The sequence below is a fragment of the Zonotrichia leucophrys genome, chromosome Z (genome assembly GCF_028769735.1).
Source record: "Zonotrichia leucophrys gambelii isolate GWCS_2022_RI chromosome Z, RI_Zleu_2.0, whole genome shotgun sequence".
NCBI classification, from domain to species: Eukaryota; Metazoa; Chordata; class Aves; order Passeriformes; family Passerellidae; genus Zonotrichia; species Zonotrichia leucophrys.
In genome coordinates, this window is record NC_088200.1 from 67,187,736 (window position 1) to 67,212,784 (window position 25,049).

At 38.1% G+C, this 25,049-nt stretch overlaps 1 protein-coding gene across 1 annotated transcript in view; it reads left to right on the top strand.

Annotated features, from left to right (window-relative positions):
* The window catches only part of PRDM6 (PR/SET domain 6), a 75,997-nt gene extending 67,837 nt beyond the window's left edge, over positions 1 to 8,160 (top strand). Inside the window, exons 6-7 of the mRNA XM_064736115.1 lie at positions 433 to 609; positions 7,870 to 8,160. Coding sequence (XP_064592185.1) covers positions 433 to 609; positions 7,870 to 7,984 — 292 coding nt within the window. The 3' untranslated portion in view covers positions 7,985 to 8,160. The remainder of the gene's footprint in view (positions 1 to 432; positions 610 to 7,869) is intronic.
* The last annotated feature ends 16,889 nt before the right edge of the window (positions 8,161 to 25,049 follow it).

Below are 25,049 nucleotides of genomic sequence, written 5' to 3' on the forward strand. Positions count from 1 at the left end.
GCTACAGAATAACGACAGGATGTGCACATAACCATCAGATATGCATTTGCAAGTAAGGCTGTAGCTCATACTAGCAGACAGAGGATTACACGAGTCCCTCAGCTCCATGTGTGTGGATCTTTTTTTTTTTTGACTAAGGAGTACCGTCGAGTTTGAGAGAACTAAGGCAAGCAGATGTGTACTGCAGGCTCACTAGTTTGCTGATTTATGGCTTTTGGTCCCATAGACTCTCTTTTAATTCCTGCCCAAGAATTTCACATTTGCTAAAGAGGTTGTGAAGTTTTGGGTTTGTGCTTCCCAAGAAAGACCCAGAGAAGCGCGCCCGCTTTTCTCTCTGGAAGCCATGGGGAAGATCAGGAGCCCCCGTCCCGTGTGGTTTCCTGCTGGTGCCAACACACAGCACTGACGCTGCCGTTTCCCTTCCCACCGCAGGCCCTACCAGTGCGGCCACTGCTCGCAGTCCTTCTCGCAGCCCTCGGAGCTGCGCAACCACGTCGTGACGCACTCCAGCGACAGGCCCTTCAAGTGCGGCTACTGCGGGCGCGCCTTCGCCGGGGCCACCACGCTCAACAACCACATCCGCACGCACACCGGGGAAAAGCCCTTCAAGTAAGTACTTGAGGCCAGCGGCTTTTGCCGGCTGAGATTAGGGGGGGAAATGCCTTTCTGCTGCTCACCAGCATCGCCAGCACTCGGCTGACGATCCCTTGAAAGCCAAGGTCAGACCATGAGGTGCCACAGGGCTTGCAAGGGTTGCAGGATGAAGAGAGAGGCAAGAAATGTTGACTACATGTCCAGAAGGCTTGATTTATTATTTTATGATATATATTACATTATTACTATACTAAAAAGAATAGAGAGAAAGTTCTCAGAAGGTTAGCTAAGCTAAGAATAGAAAAGAATGAATAACAAAGGTCTGTGTCTCAGCAGAGAGCAAGAACAGCTCTGCTGTGAGTGGTCAGTAAATCCAAACATCCACGGGAGACCAATCACGGATCCACCTGTTGCATTCCACAGCAGCAGATAACCACTGTTTACACTTCGTTGCTGAAACTTCTCAGCTTCAGCAGGAAAAATCCTAACGAAAGGATTTTAATGAAAAGATGTCTGTGACAATGAGGTAAAACAGCTAGTGGTGCTGTTAAAATCAGAATTTATATGGCTTTGATTTTGAGTTCTGTTTTCTAATGATACCTTGATTATTTTAATTAAGTGAAAAGCTGCTGCCAGAGAACCACAGCTGAAAATATGATCAAGACTGAGACAGCCCATGTTGTAAGAACATTATTATGATTCTTTGATATCTATATGCTGAGGTAGATGGAGCTTCACTTAAAAGCTAATTTGGCTCTAGTTATATAGGGGGGGGAATATGCACCTTCTTTTAGTCTCAGAATCACTGAATAGAAAATGTAACTCTGTGGCATAAGTTTTGAAAGACCATAGTAATAAATTGAAAGTGTTCAGCTGTCCAAAGTATAAGAAAAAAATGTCACCTAATAAAGATGATTTTACATTAGACAAACTTTGTTAATTTCTGAAGTTTTCAATTACTGATATTAAAGCTAAGCACATACCAGTCTCAGAAATCTTCCAGAAGTGCTCATTTCCAGCAATAGTACAGCTGATCCTGATATTTTACCTTCTGTTGTGCAAGACTCTGCCTACTAAAGAGGAAGGGCTCTCCAAAGCAGAAGAAATATATCCCATGTTTGTGTCTTTGTCTTGGCTGAATTGACAGGCTCAGAGTACATATATGTGGTCACTGGAGCAATTCCACCTAATGTATCGATATCACTTCTTTTGGAAGCTTCCTGGATGTTCCTAGGAGGAAGGGGAATATGTGTAGAAGGTGTGTGTCTCTCCCAGTTCTCCGAGTACTGTCTGTTCTCTTTCTACTTTTCTTTGTTTGACTTTTTTTTTTTCCACTTTTGCCAGACAGTGCTTTTGATCTGGTTAGTGTAAGGGAGCTCGGCCTGTCAGAGCCCCTCATAACAGCCCCACAGAGATACTGGTGAGCACACTTTGCCTCCATATAAGGCTGGGAGGAAGCACAGCCTCCACACATGTCTCTGCTGGGGGCGAGGGGGCAGAGCCAGGAACAAAATGCTGCATATCCAGAACAGAAGAATTGGCATGTCAGGAATCATGGCTAGGATGTCGTGGAGGCCCAGAACATCTAAATATCGACTTCTCTTGAGCCAGTCTGTTGAACGCTCAGAGCCCACAGAAAGTGAGCCAAAAATGGTGTGAGCAAGTCAGATTGATTTTATCTAGTTGCTGTGTAAATAGATTTTAGTAATTAATGGAAGGGGTTTCCGGGTCAAAATGGAAAATAGATTTCGTTTAATGTTAAGGTGTTACTTATGTGTAACCTTGTTGACTCCACTTAATTTTTTTCCTTAACGTCCTCTTTTTGTCATGTTTCCAATAGATCTGCTATTTTGCCCAATTTAGAGTCATTATTTTTCCCCACTGGTATACTAATTTTTTACCCTTTTCAAAAATGGACTTGATTACAGCACAATTTCATTTGTGAAAGAGCTTAACATATGTAATGCAACTAACAAGAGGTCTGGGATTTGTTTTTTGTTTTGGTTAGTTTTTGTGGGGGTTTTTTGGGTTTTTTGATTTTTTGTTTTTTTGTTTGTTTGTTATGTTTTGCCCTGCTCAAGTGGAAGCATTTGAGTATTCCAGGATGTATCTGACTGTTCCTTAAGTTGCGGGACAGAGCAACAAAAAAAAAAAGTGTATACTTTATACTGGTTCTTTATGATGCATGGCATCATTTCAACTGTTCAAGGTGTTTCTTTAGTTTCTTCCTCAAGCACAAGAAACAGTAGCACCATTTTCTCTCTGGAAGTCTTGTTGAAGTATTTTCACTAAGCTGACTAGTAACTTGATGTGAAGCTGAAACTGGAGCTGCAGATTTTGCCATCCCTGCTAGTCAGATAAGAGGACACACGAGCCTTGATGCTGCAAGCTGTTCAAAAGGGCAGATTTGTCTTTCATGCAGGACTACTTGTATTTGAGAGAGGAGGAGCAGAAAATTATCCAGAAATCAATCTATCATCTCTGATGGAGAAAAAAGAAAGAGCTGCAACTCCTCTTGGTGTCTCATCACTGTTTGGATCCTCCTTTGGAAAAGGGTTGCACAAGATCTGTTAGTAAGAAAGTTTAGGAAAAGACCCTCAACAAATTCTATTAAGCAAGAACCATAAATAGAACAAACAAAATATCTGTCTCTTGATCATGCAATTCAGGTTTTAAATGTTTGTTTATGAAGAATTTTGAGTATACACTTACACACAAAAACAAAAAAAAAGACAGAAAAGCCAGCTGAAACAGTGTTTCTGTACCTCAGAGAAGTTTGTATTTGTGGTGATGTACACACTTCTTTTAACTAATATTTTAATATTAGGAAGAATTGCCATGCATGGATAGTGATAAATTACTTAAATTCTAGCTAATTTATTTAAAATAACTTAGCTAATTCTAGCTAAACTATTTTGAAATAACAGGTATAATTTTGAAGGTGCTTCTGCTGTGAACGCAATCTCATGATTACTAATGCAGTAGGGCAGCTGTTTTCATATGTGGTTATAGACAAATTACACTCAACATGGATTAAATCAGCAATGTTAAAAGCCAAGTATATTTGTATGCATATTATTTCCAGAAGCTGGTTTTAAAAATGGTGAACACTAGTGACAGTATTTTCAAAAATATTTTAGATTAATTGTTTTGTGAGAGGATGTTTGGGATTGGTTAAAAATCTTTCTCTGTGAGAGGCCATTTTCTTTGTAGGTCCTAGGTAAATTTGGATGTATGGTGGAAGACTTTTCTATTTTCTTTTCATTAAGATAACAATGCTAAGTGAGGTTATCTGTAGTCAAAGCTTTAGCTGAATTTGACTTTTCATGTCATCACAAGCTATCAAGCCAGCCACACCACTGTAATGTTTTTGTGTATTCTTATCTTACTGAAGTCTCCACTACGGCTGCTAGTCTGGGAGCAAAGATCTTAAGTAAATTAAAATGCAGGAGAAAAAGGAAAATTATTTGTCGCCTCTGTTCCCTTGATCTTTTTCTCACCCCCTCCCAATTTTCATTTGCCTACAGAATCAGGTTTATTCAAAGATCTAATATTTATCAGTCAACCCTAAATAACTAAGAGAAAAGAGTCTTTCAGCCTCCAACAGCTCACATATTTTACATTGTTACTTACTGAAATACAAAAGTGGTCAGCATTCATTTTAGGTTGAATATGTACGTTGTACCTGCAGTGACATCTCAGAGTTGTCAGGAGGGATTCTCTTTGGTTCATAGTTTTTCTTGGATTTTTTACACCCTTCCAAAGGAGTTTAAAATGTACTTGTTGAATGAAATTTTGAAAGCATCAAATTAATGTCTTTTTTTTTCTAAAATAGGCCCTCAGCATTTTCTCCACCCAAAGCCTTTCACAGAGGTTGAGCATAAAAGTGAAAATTAAACCAATCCTCGGTGTCAATGTTTTGAAAGCACTGTGAAGCAAACAAGCAGATGTAACAATGAGGGCTATCTAAACAAAATCAGAAACCCCAGTACTGTAGAAATATCCCAGGACTATTGGTGCACTTTGTGAACTTAAGAACATTTCTGTTTACCACCTCCACCCAAGCAAATCATACCAGGAAACTCTGTGGAAGAGTGAAGCCTTGAGGCTGAGGAGGTTGAATGCTTTAGGACATTGCTCCTTACAATTACAGTGTACACAGACATTGTAAAAGAAGGCAACATGGATCCAGTTTTCACTGATGGTATCTAATTGTTTGAGGACTTTGGAATTGCTGTGGACCTATATGCACCTGGGGCTGTTTAAATTCCATTCAAATGCCATCAGATGGCCCTAAGTGGAAATTAAATTGTATTTCAGTTAATAAGTGTCATTATTGCCAATACATGTGTCTACAGTGCAGGCTTAGCCAAAATTTGGTGTGTCTATCATTCAGGCTTGGGCTCAGTCCCATAGTGGCTTGGTGTGTGGGCACATGAGCTATGGAGTCTTTTTCCTTTCTGACAATTTTGTCCACTGTTCAACTGTCCAACACAACATTAAACACGTCAGGGTTACATACAGGAACATGCACATGAAAACTCACCAACCTCATGGGCAGAGCTTACAGGAGTAGTTATTCTGCTATGATGGGCTGGGAAAGAATGGTTAGTAGAGTACATCACAATCCAGAAGAAAAACATTCCTGCTCCTCTTCCCGTTCCTACCTACTGTGAGACAGTAATGCTGACTAGTGTGACGCTATTATCTTCACCTTTTCTATCAGTTTGTATCCAGCAACAACTTCTCTGGACCACATTGAAAAGAGGAATCAGGAGTCTAATACACATCTCTGCCCATAAGCCAGGTACTTATATATCCAAAACTATGGTCCTGAAAACACCACCCACATGATTTCAAGTACCTAGAAAATCCCAAGCACCTTGGGTAATATCTGAAGGTCATCCAGGTACAAGAGAAAGACAGGGGAATTAAGTGCCTTGTCAGAGGCTTTATTCTGACTTTTGCCCAAGGGCTGTGTAAATGCAGACATCACAGTTTGACGAGCAGCAACACTTGGCACCCACAGCCTTCCTATTCATAAAGGGTCGGTGCTCGTATCAAGAGATTTATCCCCTTTCTCTTCTCTCTTTAGCATCCCTCTTTCCTGTGCTTGATATTAGTGTATCAGCCTGTAGCTGGGAAGGTAGAGCACTCCTACAACAGAGGAATCTTGTAGATGAAGGATGGGAAGTTGTGTTTTAAAGAACTGTGGTAAACCTTGCTCTGCACTTTCACTAACAATGCAAGGTGCCAAGTGAATGCCTGCCCAATTCCAGCCTCCCAGACAGGCCCCAGAAAGGACAAGGAGGCCTGCCACAGCAAATGGTTTTGGTGGGTAGCACTGTCTTTGGATCACTCTATAGCCGTCATCTAAGTCACTAATGGTGCCCTAGGCATCCTGTTAGCCCTTATTTCCTTTATTTGGCCAGGCTCTTAAAATCAGGGCATGCCACACCTGATTTTATAGGTTATGTTGCTACTGTATCACTTACAGCTTAGTTAGACAAGGATCCAACCCTCCTATTACTCATCAAGCAAAGTACTTGTCTTTGTGGACATCAAAATAACCAAACTATCAAGTTCAAGTAGACAGTAATATCTCATACAGACTAAGTTAACCCCCCAGCCTTAAAATTGATTATAATGCCTCTGTGATAGATATATATGTATGTATATAAAAATAATACAATAATTTGCAAGTTTGTCAGGCCATGAAAGGTAGTATATTTTGACACACTAATCCAGTAAGTAATCAGTTTTCTAATAAACAATCAGCAGTGCACTAATGTGTCATCAGCACTTCAGGAGCTCTGGAGAGTGGATGATCTGCACATAGACGTTAATGAATACCCCAAAAATCATTAAGTAATCAATACTTCTGAGTTATTTTCATTGAGCTGATAGGTCTGATACATTAAAGCTGACATTTTACATTTGTCAAGATCACAGTGCAGTTTTTAACAGTGGCATAGGATGCTAAAAATATTCCATGAAAGACAATCAAGGAAATACAACTTAAAAGTGTTGACATTTCAGATTGGTACAGTAACCTGGATGAATGACTCTGTAATGTCTGTGCTAAATAGTCCTGAAGCAGAAATTTATCACCAAAAATTATTAATGTGAAGAATATCCACAGTTATACATGCGTGTAAATATCTTTTTTTTTTTTTAATAAGCAGATCACTGACAGTTCACTTTCTATCATTCACATCAGTGAAGAGAGAAAGATTAAAATGAATTAGCTGAGTCCATTGCTTTTCTCACTTCTCCTTTGAAGGTGAATGATTCATTGCAGTGATATTTTTATGAAAACCTTTTCTGGAGATAAGACATCACATGGTACCATTAAACTGAAGATGGCTTTTGGAGCAAGCACCATACAGAAAGGGTCTGCTCCATCCCTGTTTGTGACTCATCAAACCCTTCTCTAATGTTCAGAATGCAAATCAAGAAGACAGCATTTGGGAGATTAAGTACAGTAGTGTGTCTTTAGAGCAGGGATAAGGGATTAATTCCAAGGCAACCATAGCCCCTATTCTATCCTCTGCAGAATTCAATGGCTTTGTTTTTTCATTCACACAGTATTTTTCTTGCAGATTATGGTTCTCTAAGAGAGAACAGGGTAGAAAGGGAAACAATATAAAAGCAAAGCAACACTGATGGCTGTTATGAGTTCTTCCTCAACCCACAGATTTCGCAAATAGTGTGGATGCCTGTAGATAATTAAGTAACCACTATCTCTACGTGCCTTTTAAAAATGAATCCTACTACATGGTCAGATCTGATAAACAAAGAGTTTTCTCTTGTTCTAGGACTGAACGATTACTGCTTTGTGATTTCTCATCCTCCAATAGGCAATTGTGGATTTTAAAAAAGCAGAAGGTGAAATTCTATTTGTCATCAATTTCTCTTCGGGGATGCAGAGCAGAAAACTGCAGACAAGCTGCCTCTTTGATGGCTCACTCCTAAAAATCTCTTTTTGTTCTTTATCTATTTGAACTGACAGTGATCAGAGCTACAGCAGGACAGGCCTCTCTGGAGAAATCACCTTCCCCCTGTCTATTGACAGATTCCTCTGTTCTGAATCAGACAGGCCTTGTCCCATCATAGGCATCAAGGCCTTGGAAGTAGCCACCAATTAAACCTCTTGAGCCAGTAAAATCTGAAGCCACTTTTGAGTGTCTGTTCTGATTAGGCAGGATGAGACAAAGCCCGTCACCCCCCCCAGAGCAGCTCCCTGGTCTCAATTTTCTCTCTTGCCTTCACCAGGTGCGAGAGGTGTGAGAGGAGCTTCACACAAGCCACCCAGCTGAGTCGACACCAGAGGATGCCCAATGAGTGCAAGCCAATAACAGAGAGCACAGAATCAATTGAAGTGGATTAACTGATTGACTGGTTGGAATTAAACTGCAAGGAAAGTCATGATTAAATGTCACGGACACTTAAGCAAAACCAAAGATTTCCTCTGAGCAACTTTCAATCAGTCCCAGAAAACCAAAAGCAGTAATAAAATAAGTAAGATGTTAAGAGATATTGATCCTGGCATGGAAGTGAGACCAGGAAAGAGATTATTTATTTATGACTAGGGATGAGTCTTATTTCAATTGACAAGTTACTTGGGACTGTTAAGATTTCAAGTCCCTTCATGTATTGCTTTAATTCTAAAAGCCTTTATAATTGTTATTTAATGCCAAAGTGAGGAGTCTCAAGGGTTCTTCTGCTCATAGTTATGACTGAGAATGCACATGGACTTGTTTATTGTTGCACCTTTTTTTGTAGCATGACTCAAAGGACCCAGATGTAATCTGTACATTTAGCTGGGCTGGGCTAAGTTGATCTTGACATGGCTGAAATAGAAATTGCTGTGTGGGATGGAAAGTGATCACGAGCTGTACCTGGGTCAGTGTCAGCCACCTCAGACCAAAGGGCATTCCATTTCCATAGTCTCATGCCTCACACTGTGTGCACTTTTTCATGCAACTAGTTTGCATTGGCATTGCCATAGATATTCTGGGAAAGAAAAAAAACAGTAAAAAAATGGAATGTTGTATATCTGCAAATATACATTACACAAAGAAACAAGTAGGAAAACTGTGTCAAACTTATAGAGCTTTCAAATTCAGTCAAATAGCTATGAAAGACAGAGGTGGTAAAAAGTATTTTAAACACTAAATATTCCAGTCCATGTGTAAATAATATTACAAGGAGCAGAAAACCGAGAAGATACATTTGGTTTGGGTAACTGATTTAATGTTCTAGGAAAACCAATCAGAAATCCAAACTATAGTCCCTTGATATTTTCAGTCTGTTATCTGGATCAAATTGGAAATGCTCCTGTATTAGATGAAGCTTTCAGTACCCTTGGGCTGAGCTTCAAAATAAAAGATAAATCTGAATCGAGATACTTTATCAATTTCTTGGAGGCTTCATAGCATTCACTTCATAGAAATTTGCCTGGTACAGTGAATGTAGGAAAGCCAAAATATTCCCAATATAAATGTAAAAAGCTCACATGTCACTACATTGGGTTGATTTAACAATTTTCATATTGGCTTTTTCCCATGCTTTTATCTATGATGTATTTCAGATTTCACGATTTTGTCTAATCAAATTATGTTTTCACTTCTAGAAACCAGCGGCGTTTGTTTATATATTGATTGTTTCAATGCTAGAGCAGTAGGTTGACAAAAATGTTTAAAAAAAAAGGAAAAAAAACCAGAAAAAAACTAAAAGAAAAAAAAAGAAAAAGAAAAAAGAAAATAAATTAAAAGAAAAGAAACAAAATCACAACTACCAAGAAGCAAAACCTAAACAGTCTGAGGTCATGCTTTATCGTAAGGTAATACTGCAAAATACAATTGTGGAGAATATGGGGATTAAAATAGATTAATTCAGTTTTGCACCAAAACTGAAGTGCTGAGTAGCTCATAAGGGCTCAGTTGATTATATTAAATATTTTAAACACATTTATGGGGATGATTTTAAATATGTAGAGAATAAAGTATCCAGTTCTGTAAAGGGCTAGACAGAATCAGCTACAAATTTGACACCAGGTTCAGACCATTTATGAATTCTGCAAAGAGCTCAAGCAGAAAAAGAGCTTACAATAAAATTAAAATGCATTTAAAAGGAGTTTAAAAGCTAAGACATCCATACTGCATGGTGTTCATTTATTATATTGTAAAAACCACACTGCAGAATCTGGAGTTTCCAAAGCTTTGCAGGGAATTACTTCAGGAGTATTTGTGTTTGGCCATTGAAATGTAAAAATCGTGATGGGGGAAAAAAGATTTTTTTATCATTATTCTAGCAAATACCAGATTATCTCACAAAGAAGGTTTATTCCTATGAGTTTTCAGCTCTATTTCTGAGTGCAGAGATATGGGAAGTGAGCGATTCTGTCACCTGCCTGATGCTATCCTCAAAACTATGAGAGACTCTTAGCTACTATATAAATGTGTTTGTTTGTTTGCTTTTAGGTTCAAAGAAGCATGGGAAGCTGGGTAGGACGACTTGTAACTTAAAGGTGACTATTTGAACATTGTTTTGTTTCTAGCAAGGTTAATGCAACAGAAGAAACCAAAATAAAATCCTAAACCTTTCAAACACTCATGCCTGGTAGCTCACATTTTTCACTATTTAAGTGACTTAATGTAAAGTAACATTCTGGAGGGGCACCAACTTTTAGTTAACTATTTGAACAGTATCTATTGATCATTTCTGCAAGCAAACAGTTAAACAAAGAACAAGAGGTCAGAAAATTTATAAACGAAGTAAGTGGGGAAAATGTCAAGCTCTGAAAAGGTAATAGGAGCTATGTTAGATCAGTGAGTTGTGCTGCTGCATTATCTAACCCTGCTCCCATGGTCAGGGATGAGGTTTGCAGCAGTGAAGAGACTCCACTGTATTTGAATCATGTAGTGCAAAGAGTACCTAAGTATGTGCTTACAGAAATGGCAAGTTCCCTGCTGGCTGCAGGTAGGCTTACTTGTATGTTTTCATTTAAACATGTCTAAATATTCTTCTGAATGGGTGTGAAATAAAGGTCAATTGTTTCAAGATTATATTGGATTTTTAAAAAAATGCACTAGAGTAGTATGTCTGCAGAACTTATTTTATTTTCCTTCCAGATAATTCTTTCTAGTGTAAACCACTATGTTGTTCCATATGCCTAAAGACAACTTCAATTATTGTATTATTTTATACATTGTATTTTCACAACAACACATTTGGCAGCATACAAAAGCAATACAGTGAGAACCCATGATTCCATAGTGGCATTTTCTTGAGTACCACATTTGGCATTCTATTACAGTATGGCAAATAGAAAACCAATATGAACACAAAATACATTCTAGGTTTGGGCTAAACAGAATTCAGTTCCTGTCTGGACTTCCCAAATACTGAGTGAGTTTCAATTCATGTATCAGCAGAACTGTACATTTAGGTCTATTATGCATACAATATGTGTTTGCACACAGTAATCTGAAGCAGTAAGTGTAATTCAATTATCTTTAAATGTAGTGATTATGTGCCTGCCATTTCAGAATTTCTGAAGCACTTGGCATCTCTGTTTTGTAGTCTGGTAAAAAATACAAGCTTTTGGTTTTTAATTTTTTTTGTCCAACCCTGAACATGTTGGAAATCATATTTAAAAGTTGTGCCTAGTTCTGATTCTTTTTCAGTGTGGAATTAAATTTTATATGTTCATAGAGTTATACCTTTCAGAAAGACTTCGGGTCCTTTATAAACGTACTTATAGCCCCTAAAGATGATAATTTTAAATACAATTTGATTTTCTTCCCATGAAAGAAACTTGAATTGGGAATAATATAATAATTACAGCACATTACATACGAGAAACTTACAAGAAATTATGTGTATACTTTTTACTTTTGGTAACATCATCTCTCCTTTAAATTAAAATTTATTTTTTGTATGGTGCCATTGCGTTATGTGATGCTGAAAAAACAGTGTGATTTCAAACAAATAAATGAGTGAATGTCCAATATTAAGTCTTCATTGCTTTTAAGAGTAATTAAGTTGCTCTCATTTTTTAGAAATTACAATTAGAATGCTATTCTGTTCCTTGCAAGTCCTTTCTGTGGAAAGATTCCAGAAAATATAATATTCTGGGACTCCATGAATTTTTTTTTTTCTTCCTAGATTTTGGAAGTTTCGACATCATCAAGTCAATCTCAAAAAGCCCATAAATCCACCCTATAGATGTAGAGTATGCTGAAGGGGTCCTGTGTTGTAATAAAAATTAAAATGACACTGTAATTAGAAAGATCAACAGTTCGCTTGCATTTTTTAAACTTCATGAAATTGCCTCTTTTTTACTGTAAAGGACCAATTAAGTCATGCATGTAGCTGTATTCTTGTGATATCAAATGTAAAGATTACATTGTGTTTAATGAAAATAACAGGCACACATTTAAAAAGAAGATGAAGAAATGTAAATATATTTGATTAATAAAACATTTCTATTACTGTACCCTAAGACTTTGTTTTATGTTAATATTACTTATGGAATTTTTTCTGTGCTCTGCAGAAAATGAAATATGCTAGAGTGATTGTGCATTGAAGGTGGCCTCAAATAATCAGCATGCCTTGCTGAGGTTGTCATTATCAGCTTCCAAAAAGTGTTGGTGACTTGGAAGTTGCAACTCTTGCAGACAGAAGAGAGTGAGATCAAGTTTAAGTCTCTTGGTCACTGAGTCTCACAACTCCTACGGATGTATTGCTGAGAAAATGCCACAGTTATGCTCAAGCAATTTCTCAAATGTATTTTGGAATACTTGTCTATAGATTATGGTGTAGATCTATACATATTATAACTAGGTTTTTCTATTTTGCCTACTCTAGTGCTGGGCTTTTTTGTGGCTGAGTAATTTTCTTTTACCTGAATCCTGATTAAAAGGACCACCATCTAGTGGACTAAGACAGAATTTCAAAATTCCAGTTGATGTGGACTTGGAACTCATTCATCAGAAGTCACTCTAAAACCATAGCTAAAAACAGTAGCCATGCTCCACTGCAAAGGACCTTCAGTGCCTTTTTCAGGATTATTTCACTGCCATTGTGTGTGTCAAAGAGCAGTGATTAGTTTGCTAAGTTACCCCTTGTTCCACTTGACAAAGTATCACTTGAGTATGCAAAAAAATGTCAGTTTCTGTAATTTTTCATGTTGTATGACCTTTTACGTAAGCACAAGAACCACCATGGTAGAATCATTGTGCAAAACTACTGTATTTGAGAAAATACTCAGGTAAATCTGCCAGCAGACTGCCTGCTGATTTGCAAGTCGCAGGGATAGTCAATCATTCAAGGCAAATTTCTATACATCTGAGGAAAGTTCCTTCTAACAAGAATTGCATTGAGTCATACAATATATGAGATTATATCACCAAACCCGCATAATCTGTCATGAGCTAATGAGGCACAAATGTCTAACAGAGGTGGCGGGTGGAGGAGTCCTTTGGCTGGTGGCCCAGTCTATGATATAGAAAAGTCCTGGGGTCCACCACCTTGAAACTCTTCGGGTGCATGATTTAGAAGGGGTGAGACTCAGGTCTGCTAATATTTTTCTTTTAACTCATTTACTCAACTTTTTAAGCGGGACTGAGGACCAGCAGTGTGCTGCTGGCTTAATTTGCCTCTGAATGTGTTCACTGAGATCTGGGGAAGAAACAATCTGATATTAAAGTACAAAAGACCAGGAAAGTTAGATAGCATCAGTTTTAATGGTTTGTTTTTGTTGGTTTTTTATCCAAATAAAGCGGACACTTGCTCTCAAACAAGACATCAGCAGTAACCAACACACTGCTTGGGCAGCCTCCTTGGCACAAAAAAAGCATCTGCTAGTTAAAACAAGTCCAATGACTTCTTAACACCACAAATCCAAGCCACACTTGAACTGATGGCACACAGATGTTGAAACAGCGCTCTGATCTCCATGTACTGAGTGTCAGTTTCCCCATCCTCAGACTTACTTCTTTTCATACTTGCTAAAATCAGCCAACAAGACATTTTGAGAGAGACTTGGCCTGCCTCATGTTCCATGGTTGCAGGGGATCTGACAGCCCTTTGGACTAACAAATATAATGCAGGGTGCTTAATACTCCCAGATGCCTGGTGAAAATAGATGCCAACAATTGTACAGCAATAATTAGGTCCCCAAAATCTAGATGTGCCAAAAGCCAGTGCATCAGATGGGGGACTTATTTTTCTTCTTAGTATTTCCCAGTGGCGACCCTGAGGACAATCACCTAGTCAAGGGACCTGCTAGTCAAGGGACAACCACAGGCAGCTGCTTTGCTCTGAATCTGAATCACTTATATAGGTGTAAAACAAGAATCACAGATATCTGAACATAGCCACAGGTGACTTCATATTCATGTAAGTAAGGACATCAGAAAACTAATGGTGTAGAAGACCTGGATAACCAAACAGGGTTGGAACTGGTCCAAGGACATAGGAAGGGAGGAGCATACAGTCTATCACAAGAGGAATCAGAATCTTCCCACTCAGTGTGTCTCATTTTAGAGCAAGGCATTGACAAACCTTCATTTTTTTAAAAAAATTATTAGAGTTAACATAACTTTATGTTTACTTTACCCACTCTCTTGGAAAAGAGTATTAGTGAAGTCTGGGCCATCCATTAGAGTTGTAGTTATATCACTACCTTTCTCCCCATTGTTGTCTTCTCCACCAACCACAGCAGATGAATGATACCAATATTTCTCCATGGATTTAAAATTTTTCCAGTCTTTAGTCTTCTCCCCCCTCCCATCTTGCCTGTTATAAATTTCATCTATTATACTTCTATTTTTCTTTTCCCCTCTGACATTACTGTATTCAATCATTCTTCTCATCTCTAGAGTTTCTCCAAATAAGTTTGCAAATGACCAGGGGAGGAACTTGTATTTGTTTATATTGGCACAACAAGTCACAGAAATACATTTTTTTCATAATCTTAGCCTCAATAGAATGAGTCAAACTATAATAGTCATGCAGAGTTTTCAACCTGGAATTTATTTTTTTTTTAGGAAGCCAAGAACATTTTAGCCTAAAGCACACACTACAAAGATCAAATAATTCTTCTGGAAGCTATTTAGCTTTTTTTTTTTTTATTAGCCTTATAACAGGACAGTTGTTTTCTGTATTTCCCACAGCATAAAAGAAATTATATACACAGTAAATAAAAATTTTCATCAGAAAAATATTTTCTATCAAGCAAAAAAAGGGCACAATAAATGCAAACACTGAACCATATTTGTAATGCCTGTGTGTTTCTTTGGGTCCCTCTTAATTTTCTTTTTTTTTTTTCTTTAAAATATATAAAGCCAATTTCTTCTACTTACCCATAAAATCCTCAAGAATGGGATAAGGTATTGCTGTAATAGTAATTGCATTCCTTCTTTCTGCACAAGGAGGTTCTGCAGTAGTGTCTGATCAGTCTGTGATAACAACACCGTGTAACTCCCATCTCAGTTTTTGGAACAGATATGTGACAAAGATATATGTTCCATGACCGTAGGCAGACACAGCTGAAAACAGTATCTGACTATTAACATCAGTTGAGCTTGCATTTATTTAAAAGCTAAATATAGGACAATGTTTGCGCTTGTCTTTTTTGGGAGGCAAGCAGATCTGGGGCAATTAAGCCCTGAAGGAAGTTTAGAACCATATTGTGTCAGCCCTCCATCTTCCTAGCTTTGCTTTGCTCTGTGTCAATAGTAGAGCTCCTAGAGAAAGATCTTTCTTCAAGTACACATTATCAATAAAAAATTTTCAGGTTGCTTTAAATTTTTTTCTCTCAGAGTTTGCTCTCTAGAGAAGTAAAGGGTTTGCTTGAAGTGGGGGGGAAAAGAAAAAAAGAGAGAGGAAAACAAGAAGAGAGAAATATCTTCTGTAACTTTTAGGGGAAAATAATTTTAAGCATCTCTATAAAACGGGCTAATTTGTGCAAGACTCCTCTCTTCGAGCTCATTTTCATCTAAAAATATTTCAAGAGATGTTTTCTGCTTAGATCTAATTAATGAAGGAAAAAATTATTAACATTTTTATACTATAGATCATGACACTCTGTAGAGTTTAATGTCTGGTTTTTCTGTGCAAGCTTTTGAGTAACACTGTTGATTTTAAAATCATTGCTTTACTATTTACTGTGGCTGGAAAAATAATTTTTCTCTATCAGTCTTGCACGGTCATATAACCTTAATTCACCTCAAGTCCTAATGGAGGGAATGCATTGTGCACATGATATGTATTAGCAAGTTATACTGTAGATTATGGAAGAATTTTAAGCCAAGTGTGGCTTTTCTCTTCCCTCTCCTTTGTTTGCTGGCACCTTTCTAGTTTAGGATTTTCCTGTGTTAAATAAGGCTGCTGGTTAGTTCCCTTTCTGCCAACAGCCTAAGCACAAGGGCTCTTTACCCACAAAATCCCACGGCAGTCCCATGGATACCTCAGTAAGTAGCATGCTTCTAGATTGTCTTCAGATGTAAAAATTCCCAGATCTGCTTCCACCCCAGTAAAAAGCAGTACAGCTTCCTTTATATTATTGGTTCGTTATCTGAAACAATCCCATGGTAATGATCCAGATGTTTGTTTTGGTTTTACCTTGTTTTCTGTTGTGATGTTTGCCATCATGGAAATCACACGATTCAGAACTTGCAGGAAAGAAAGGGAACTGGTATCAATCTCAATTTCTTTGTGCCTCAGTTTGGTTTGTAGCCCTCTCAAATTTGATTGTGTCGTTAAACAGCACAAGTAAAATCACAGGAACCAGTACAGGTTACCAGGTTGAATTAGGAGATAAACCTGAATAAAACAGCACAGCTAATATATGTTGATATAGTAAAGACATTAAAAATTATCTTTCATTTCTATTACAGCAAATCTGAGGTGTCACTACACTGGATTTTTCTTCCTAATCCCTGCAGTTTTTACATGTGTAGTAAATTAATTGTCAAAGCTCCTTGAGTGATGGCTTCATGTAAATTTTTTCTGGAGGGAGGGGAGCTGTTTTTCACAAAATGCTCAACCTATTCAACCTACTTAGTGAGGCTGAGATGATGCAATCTATCCTCAAATCTGTCACAACCATAGCTGTAGTCATTTAAAATAACCAATCCAATCATCCAGCTCTTGATTGTTTGATGTTCTTTCTGGCTTTACACTTTTGATTAAGAGGCTCAGCAAAGAGGTGAAGTTGCAGAATAGCAAAGGGTTCCTTGACCTAAAGAACTTGAAGTCAGCAGGTCACTTATAGTGACTGTGATTTATTGAACAATAAACACAGCCTCGCCAAATCTCTTTTCTTTCCTCACTGATCTATTTTTGTGGGCAACATATTCTTGTTCAGAGGACACATGCAGTGAACTTTCAGAAAAATTATTCAGCTTCAATGTAAAATAAAATGTACCTGTGATTCTGCCTAACTATAATCACGTATTTTAATAGATTTGTCATCAGAATTAAATAAATAATAATAATCCGTGCTACTGAAGAATACAATTATTCTGTACTAAAACAAAGAAAAACACTAGATCTCATTGCATTAAAAATAAAACTTCAACAACAAATTTACTCTGGAGAGAATAATGTTAAATTTTGGTCAGAGAATAAAGAATATTTTTTCTTGCATATATTTTTTGTTTAGGTATTGTGCCTAGTACAAAACCAGGGATTTGCCATGAGAGAAGAGAAACATGTCTTTTGAAGCTAAAATATCTTGTATTTTTTTCTGGGGGGGGGCATTAAAAAGAAAATAAAGGAAAGGAGGGAGAAAAGCAACAGGAAAAAATCCTAATTGCATGCATCGTTTAATTTGTAACAATTTTAAGAGATGGCTTAAGCTAATCACACATAACTGAAGATCTAGGCCAGATTTAAGCCATGATTGTTCTATTCTTTTTTGCCTATCATGTTTTTCTTAATAAGTGTCTCTAGTAGTCAGTAAGTAGTCAGTAAGTAATCTTACTCATCTGTGAAACTCATGGATGTCACACTCTCTTCCTTTTATGTGTACAGGTACACATGCAGGCATTCACCCTCATTCTCCCTCTCTCTAATCTTTTTTATTTCTTTCTTCTTTAAAGAATCAGACTTTTCAGAAGTGAAAAGGAAATGCAAAGGTAAGGGAATAAAGAGATAAAGTTGAGATCTTGTAAAAACAAGGAAGAAAATTTCTACCAGGAAATCTTACTGCCTAAATGTAATAACCTTAACCAGAATATGTATATGTCACAAATAAATTTTCATTAAATTTACTTTAGAAATAAGTGTTTTATTTGTTTCTGGCTTCACAAAACTGCATTTTGCTGTGCATTAAACCAAGGTAATCTCCCATATGATAGGTCATCTGACTGTTCTTACACACGGTAGTACTTGGGACTTTTTGACAATCTTTACCCTGCATTTAAAATTAAATGCACCATAAAGAAATGAAAAATAAGCTTATTTTAGCCAAAGCCTTTCCAAATGAGATGGATGACTGCTATTCTGCTCCAAGAGATTTCATCCAGCATATCCTGCCTTGGAGAGGGCTATTGCACCTTCATTGCTCAGCTGCCCTGCTCTGGGGTCTCTGCGAGCCCCGTGCAACTTCTGATATCTAACAGCGTGAAAAACTGAATGTGAAACTTGCAGAGCAATTAAGAGCCCAAGAAGAGGAAGACCACATTTTCTATTCCATTACAGACTTAACCATGATCAAAAAGGATGTATATATAAAAAGATAAACAAAGAATGTCAATATCAATTGTCTAATAAAGATAATCATGTTTTCAGCAAGAAACTTCAGGGTTAGAAGCTCAAGCTTTGTGTTTATTTGTTTGCTTGCAATGGAGTTTTAAATGAGTACAGCCTGATGTCGACAGCCAGTAACCCAGGGGCTGGCACCACATTTTGTCCAGGGGCTTTTTTTTGATGTGCCCACACATGTCACTATAGATCTGCAGTGCCTGAGAGGAAAGGTGCCCAACACCACTTCTGGGACCATTTACGTGACATAATTTATGTTTTTAACGCTCTTCCATGGTACCCCTGTGTTTCCAAATGCTTAAAGCTACTAGAAGTAAATGATTTCTTTCCATTACAGCTCAAAGTGCCAGAAGGAGAAATTTAAACACAACTAAGATCAACATTGTGAGTTTACTTGGCTTCCACATCTAGCAACACAGTCATAAATTTCTTAGGCTTTTTATTTGAGAATTTAAAAGGTCTTTTAGATTCAGCAAGTTTTCTATAACAATGTTTCTCTATATGGCTTGTAATGCTGGAAATCCCAAGACTTGCACTGGCGTTGTATTTGATCAGAGGGGTCACTATGTGGCCAACTACTTTCCCATTCAAGTGCTGTTCCACTGTTGACCACTGCGATGGTGGCAACATCAAAATATCGAAAGCAGCAAGGAATGGTGTAATTTCAGTTCCCAATTCGCTTCTTTCAAGTATTGTTCATGCTTAGTAGAAATGGTTTCTTTGTTTAAACATCAGAGTTTTTGTCCTTGGAACTACTTTCATACCCAACTACTGTTGGGTACAGACATGTCTAAGAGCCTTATGACTGACTTTGCAGTACTTAAAAACCCAGAGTACTCCGGGACAGGGACACTGTCATTGACAGGAAATAAGTGGGCAACATTTTTGGTAGGGTCTCTTGATGTGACAAGGATTATGAAAGATTTGGGTCACACTGATGGTGGCAAACACTGACTTGTATCTGTCTGTGTCAGTGAAGCCACCCAAACACTGATGGTTACTTTGCAGTCACTGAACTGCAAATCAATGCAAGCTCTATTGCTGCACATCATATAACCAGAGATGTTGTTTTGTGGTGTCTGTGGTAACAGGCAGCTTTTGGATGTCCAGTAACACTGGTTTAGTTCCATCAAAGAACCCTTTATTATTGTAAGTCTATGCCAACTCCTTTACCCCCAGTTAGATTACATTTTCCTCCTTAAAAAAAATTCTGTTGTCGAAGTCAGTGAAGTGTTTCACCCAATTTGCAATTAAGCAATATGGAAAGTATTTCTCAAAGAGTCCACTATTATTTGCTGTGAGTGACTTAGCCTCCTAAGGAAAGACAATGCCAGGTTTTTGGGCAGCATGAAGATTGCCTCAGCAGTACTGTCAAAAAATATGACAGTATTTCCTCCTGCCCTGGAAAAGGGGAAAAATATTCCAAATATAGATCGACCTTATGCCACTGAAAGTTTATAACTGCCTTAGATAATGTTACCTCAATTTCTGCTGGTCTACTGCTGTAAAGATCACAATTCTAGAGCTACTAGGACAGCATTACCTTGTTACCTATGAAATAGAGAAGTTTTAAAAATTCCTGAAATCCTTTGTGCACTGCCTTTCCTCAGCCCCCTGCTCATTTACTGAGGTACAAGAAAACTGAGCCTTGGAGCTATTTTTTGTGATCACATCCCCAGGCTTCCTAAGGCCCAATGTGCAATGAAAAGGTTCAAACAACAGATACAGGAAAGCACAAAGATCATCCACCAGCATCCATTAATTTTGTTCACCCCAATGGCATTGACTTTGCTCTTGGCTTCATGAGTCATCATTTATGATCTCAGTAATTTACTGCAGTGGGCATCAGATATACCACAAAATCAATGAAAATGAAGGCAAATTCAGAACTAAGATCAGGACCTGTAAGTCACTAATGTTCGAAAATGATGGAGTGAGAATTATTGCATAGATTCCTATCGGCCTCAACTGTCCATGGTGTAACTTGCCTGAGTGCAGCAATGCACAGATTCTTTATTGTACAGGAATCAAGCTGCAGTCACTGCTGAACCACCTGGCCTCCTTAGCACTTAAAGATGTACTGCAAATCAATTATGAAAATAGAGTTTAGTCCATATTTATGGGCTGAATGTCCCTACCAGCCAGGCTCTAGGGGACATTCAGAACAGAAATACATTTCAGCTGCTCCTTTAAATAATTAGTTTTCCTCTGTGAAATCCTCTTGATAATGCTTGGTTCCCAGCAGATATGTCTGAATTCATCATCCTGTGGTACTGCAAGTACAATGAATTGCAGGGTAATACTAGTGACACTTAAATGTCTTCTACTCATGAAAAGTGTGACCAGAAAACAAAATTTCATTGTGCCAAGAAGGCACACACAATCTCTATTGGATAATTTCATTTGTCATTCCATAAAGCTATTCTCAAAAGGCCTCATTCACTGCTTATATTTCTTTTTCAGATACACTTAGCAGAATAAAGAAGATGTTCTTCATAAATATTACGTTAGAATAATTTGCAAATATTTTTTAGAGCAAAGAAATGATCAAATTAGGCAAGTTTTGGATATGGTATAAGAAATGGAAATTCACCAGCCATGAGGCCAAGGAGCAGTATAACTGCATCTCTACAGTACTGTTTGTCCTTGCCAGGAAAGCTATTCCCAAATAACCCTACTCCTTAATGAGGTTACTTAGGAAGACAGAAGCAAAGGAATTAATTGAGAATATATTTCCTATAATTTTACAGTTTCTTCTGCTGCTGGAACAGAGCAAAGCACGTTCAAATGCTATCCACAGCTATATGAAAGACTGGTTAGTCGCTCTCTCCTCCTAATGCCAAGACCCACCCGGGGACCTCCTCATAGAACAGAGCATGCCAGGAAAAAGGGCAAGGGGATGATGGTGAATCAGGTGCAGGAGAGGTGCTTGTTTCAGAAAGAAAGAAATGGGAAACAGATTAAGAAACAGAAATAGAAACAGCCTAAAGAACGCCTTTGAAAGGTGTAGGCGGTGGGTTGGAAGAAAGCTCCTCCATAGGTGGAAAGAGTGTACTGTTAGGAAATAATTTAAAAGATAATATGATGGAAGAAAATGTCTTAAACTCCAGTTCAAAGCCTTATTTAACTTAATAAAGCTTAAAATAATCCTTCAGGTTGTGTCAGGGAGAGGTGCACTGTATGGCACATGCCACAGTTTTACCTCCTTTTGATCTGGATCAAGGATGTGGCTGGAGTGTGCAGAGGCAGAAAACCCAAAAGAGGGGGCTGAAGTAGGGAAAAAGGGTCCAAAACTTCCTGGTCCCCACTGCATTTCAGAGTCAGATGGGACATCTCTCATGGCAACTGGGCACTGTTAAAACATCTCCCAGATTATATTGAGCCTTATCATTGGAAGGGCTTTGTTGATTCTTCCCCTGCAACGACAGTATATTAAGAAAAACAAATTTCAAATCGAAAGTAACATAGCACAGTACTTTAGGAAACAAACTCTTTTCCCTTTAATAATTTGGATGCCAGATCTGTTACAGAAACTAATCAGATCCTTAAACCTGTTGTATTCTAAATAAAATTTTAAAAAATTAGAAAATAGGAAAAAACTGAAAAGCAATTCCAGAGTCAGTTATCAAAGGACATAGGACAGAAGGAATTTTGTCAGCTGTCAATTTCCCTTGCAGTCCCTCTTTCATGAACAAGGTAAATCCCAATGACTTCACTGAGATTTTATGCTCTCAGGGTTATGCTGCTGCACTCATTTGTCTGTAAGACAATAACATTTCCTGACTCAGGGCCTTTAGTCCACCTTATTGAAAGCCATCCACATGATTCACAAAGTCATTGTGATAACCCCAACAGCAAAATGAGGTTGGTTCATAATGCCACAGAACTCTAAGGGATGCTTCAATTTATATCCTGTGCCCTAACTGTAAGATCTCTGTCCAATATTTTGAGATTATTAGAGGATTTTCATAAGGGAAAACAGGCATTTGGCAAAATCACCGTAAAAATTATCCTTTTTGCCTGCATTGAAGGCTACTTTCCGTCGGAATTAGCTTGCTGCAGAAACAAAGAAAAAATAGAGAAAAGTACTCCTTGAATATTTTTCTTCCAAGTTCTGATTAAAAAAAAAAAAGATAAAAGAGAGTGGAAACAAATTATAATCAATATGTTTCATTTTGTACTGCAGAAAGGAAAATGACTGTTAAGAGCCTATGCATAACCTTAAGCAATACCAGATGTGGTACAGAGAGAAGTATTAACTACTACTCACAGTTTGGGGTTTCTTTCAAGACAGTTAAGAACAGGTAAATTTGATGGGTGAAAGTGTTATGCCAGAAGGAGCCAGTTAATGAAGCAGAGTCAGACCTGTCAAAAAGCAAATACAGTATGGGGCTCATGCAATTTGTAAAGCATTATGTTAAACCTCGGACTGGCAATTTGAAACAAGATAAAAGGAGAGGTTATTTTTCTCAGTTTTAATCCAGCAATAGGGAAGTTTAATACAATGCTGTGAGGACATGATATAATCACCTTCTCAGCCCCAATCAGACCAGCAGTGTTCTGTTCTGTTCTGTGACCCATCCATTTCCCACGAATGATCCAGAGGGCTGAGCCTATAAATTCCACATGGTGTGAAAAGGAGCCAGAAAAAATGCAGTGTAACCAGGCTCCCTGAGGGATTTTTACCAGCTACAGCCCCCTTTTCTGGGTAAGCACCGTGGGTGCTCTCCTGAAGTGCATTCCCATGTGACCTAGAAGCAATCAAGGCAGAAGGATCTGCAGGCATTTTGAAGGTTCTTTTAAGTGTTTTGGTTCTTTGGGGGTTTTTCTTCCCCCCCCATCCCCCACTTTATAGGAGATGAAAGATATTGCTGTGTTAAAGTTGTAATTGTGGTTTGGACACTGCTCATGTGTGATTCAATATTCTGAAGGACTGGACAGTGCTACTACAGTGCAAATACTAAATTACAGCCTCTACTGTGATGCATTATTCACATGTCATGCAGTGAATAGTCCTTCATTCTCACCCAGGTGGAAATCAGCTCAGACAGTGGTTAACAGATCCTTCAGATCTATCTGAAGCATGGGTTATCACAAAAATAAACAGCCATGCAAATCTTCTCCCATACCAAGGCACAGAGAGAGTTTCTAGACAACTGCATAAATTCTAGTGTGCATTCATCCAGACAAAATAAAACAGCAACAACCAAAAATAAAAATCCAAATCAAGCCCTTCTCTTAAATAGTAGACTTCTCTGGACAAACTTTCCCCTTTTCACTAGTTCTAGATTGTGTTATGAAGTCTACAAAAACAGACTCCAGGGAATGATCCTTCACAGACAGGCAGCCAAGCTAAATGAGGAAAGGTTTTTGCCAGCTGTAATTTTTCTGATCTGTGATCTGTGCAGTATATTCTAAAAAGCCAAAAATATCCACATACTCTCAGAGGATAGGTCAGATCTAGATGGAAGACCAGAAAACTCCAAAAATTTCAACTTCAGAGCTAGCCAAAATAGGGGAGTTCAAGTTTACTAGATCTCCAGTTTTAACATTCAATTTCTGCAAAACCCCTGTCTGTAGTGCTCTCATCTTTTCTTCTCTCGTATCCTGAGTGAAACACTGCAACTCCCACTGCTTTTAACAAAGGGCAACCAAAATCAGGAAAATCTCTAACAGTGGCTGGGCATAGAAAGGGATGCAAAACTGCACAATAAGGCAAAATTTGAGTAACTCCAATATGGCTAGAGAACAGCTTGTAAAACTTGCTAAATGACCTTCTGTAAGACAGCAGTCAGTGAGCAGTCAGTTCCACTCCCAGGGCTTTACTCACCCTTACTGGTGGTACAGCCTCAGAGACCTGCACCAACTGTGGACTTGGCTGTACATGCAAAGTCTTTTAAAGGCTCCTCTCATTTTTCCTCTGCAATTCAAAAAATGCACCCCAGTGCCTTTTAATACTGTTGCAGTAGGTCAGCAGCCCAGCAAAACACACAGAATCCCACTAAATGCAATGAATTGGAGTCATCATTCCCTTCATATATATTTGTGACAGGTCTGTATTTGTGTGGTCCTGCTTCTAGTCAGAGGAAAGTACTAAATAATTCCTGTGAATTCACATAACTTCACCACTGCTTGAGCTTGTTTACCCACTGACCACTCCCAGCATGTTACATAGGTTATATTTCTTTCAAAAGGTTAATTTCCTATCTTTTACCTCATGTCTACATTTGAGAAATGATTATTTTAAATCATGTTGCTGAAGTTGTTATCATCCTCCCAAATTTTATTTAAAAAAATTTGGAGGTTTTTATACAGGAAATCATATCTACATGCTATTCAAGATATTCAGCCTGAATCCTGTGGTCCTCATTCAATCTTTATCCTGGCACAGCTTTTACTGAGGTCAATGGGCTTATAGCCTGAATAAAGACTAAAAGCTGTGAGATGGGGCCCACTGGGCAAAATTACTAGAGATGGACAAATTAGTTTGGATAGACTAGAATTGAAACAAAATATATGCTCAAATTCTAGACTGAGCTGGAGCCAGTCTTTTGCATTTAGCTGAGTGTATAACTTTTGTGAATATTCATATTCACAGCTTGGGTCCCTACATCCTGGCCTCCAGAATGTGTGAATTGCTACAGCCATCCTTTCTGCCCACCATGCAGGCCCCATGG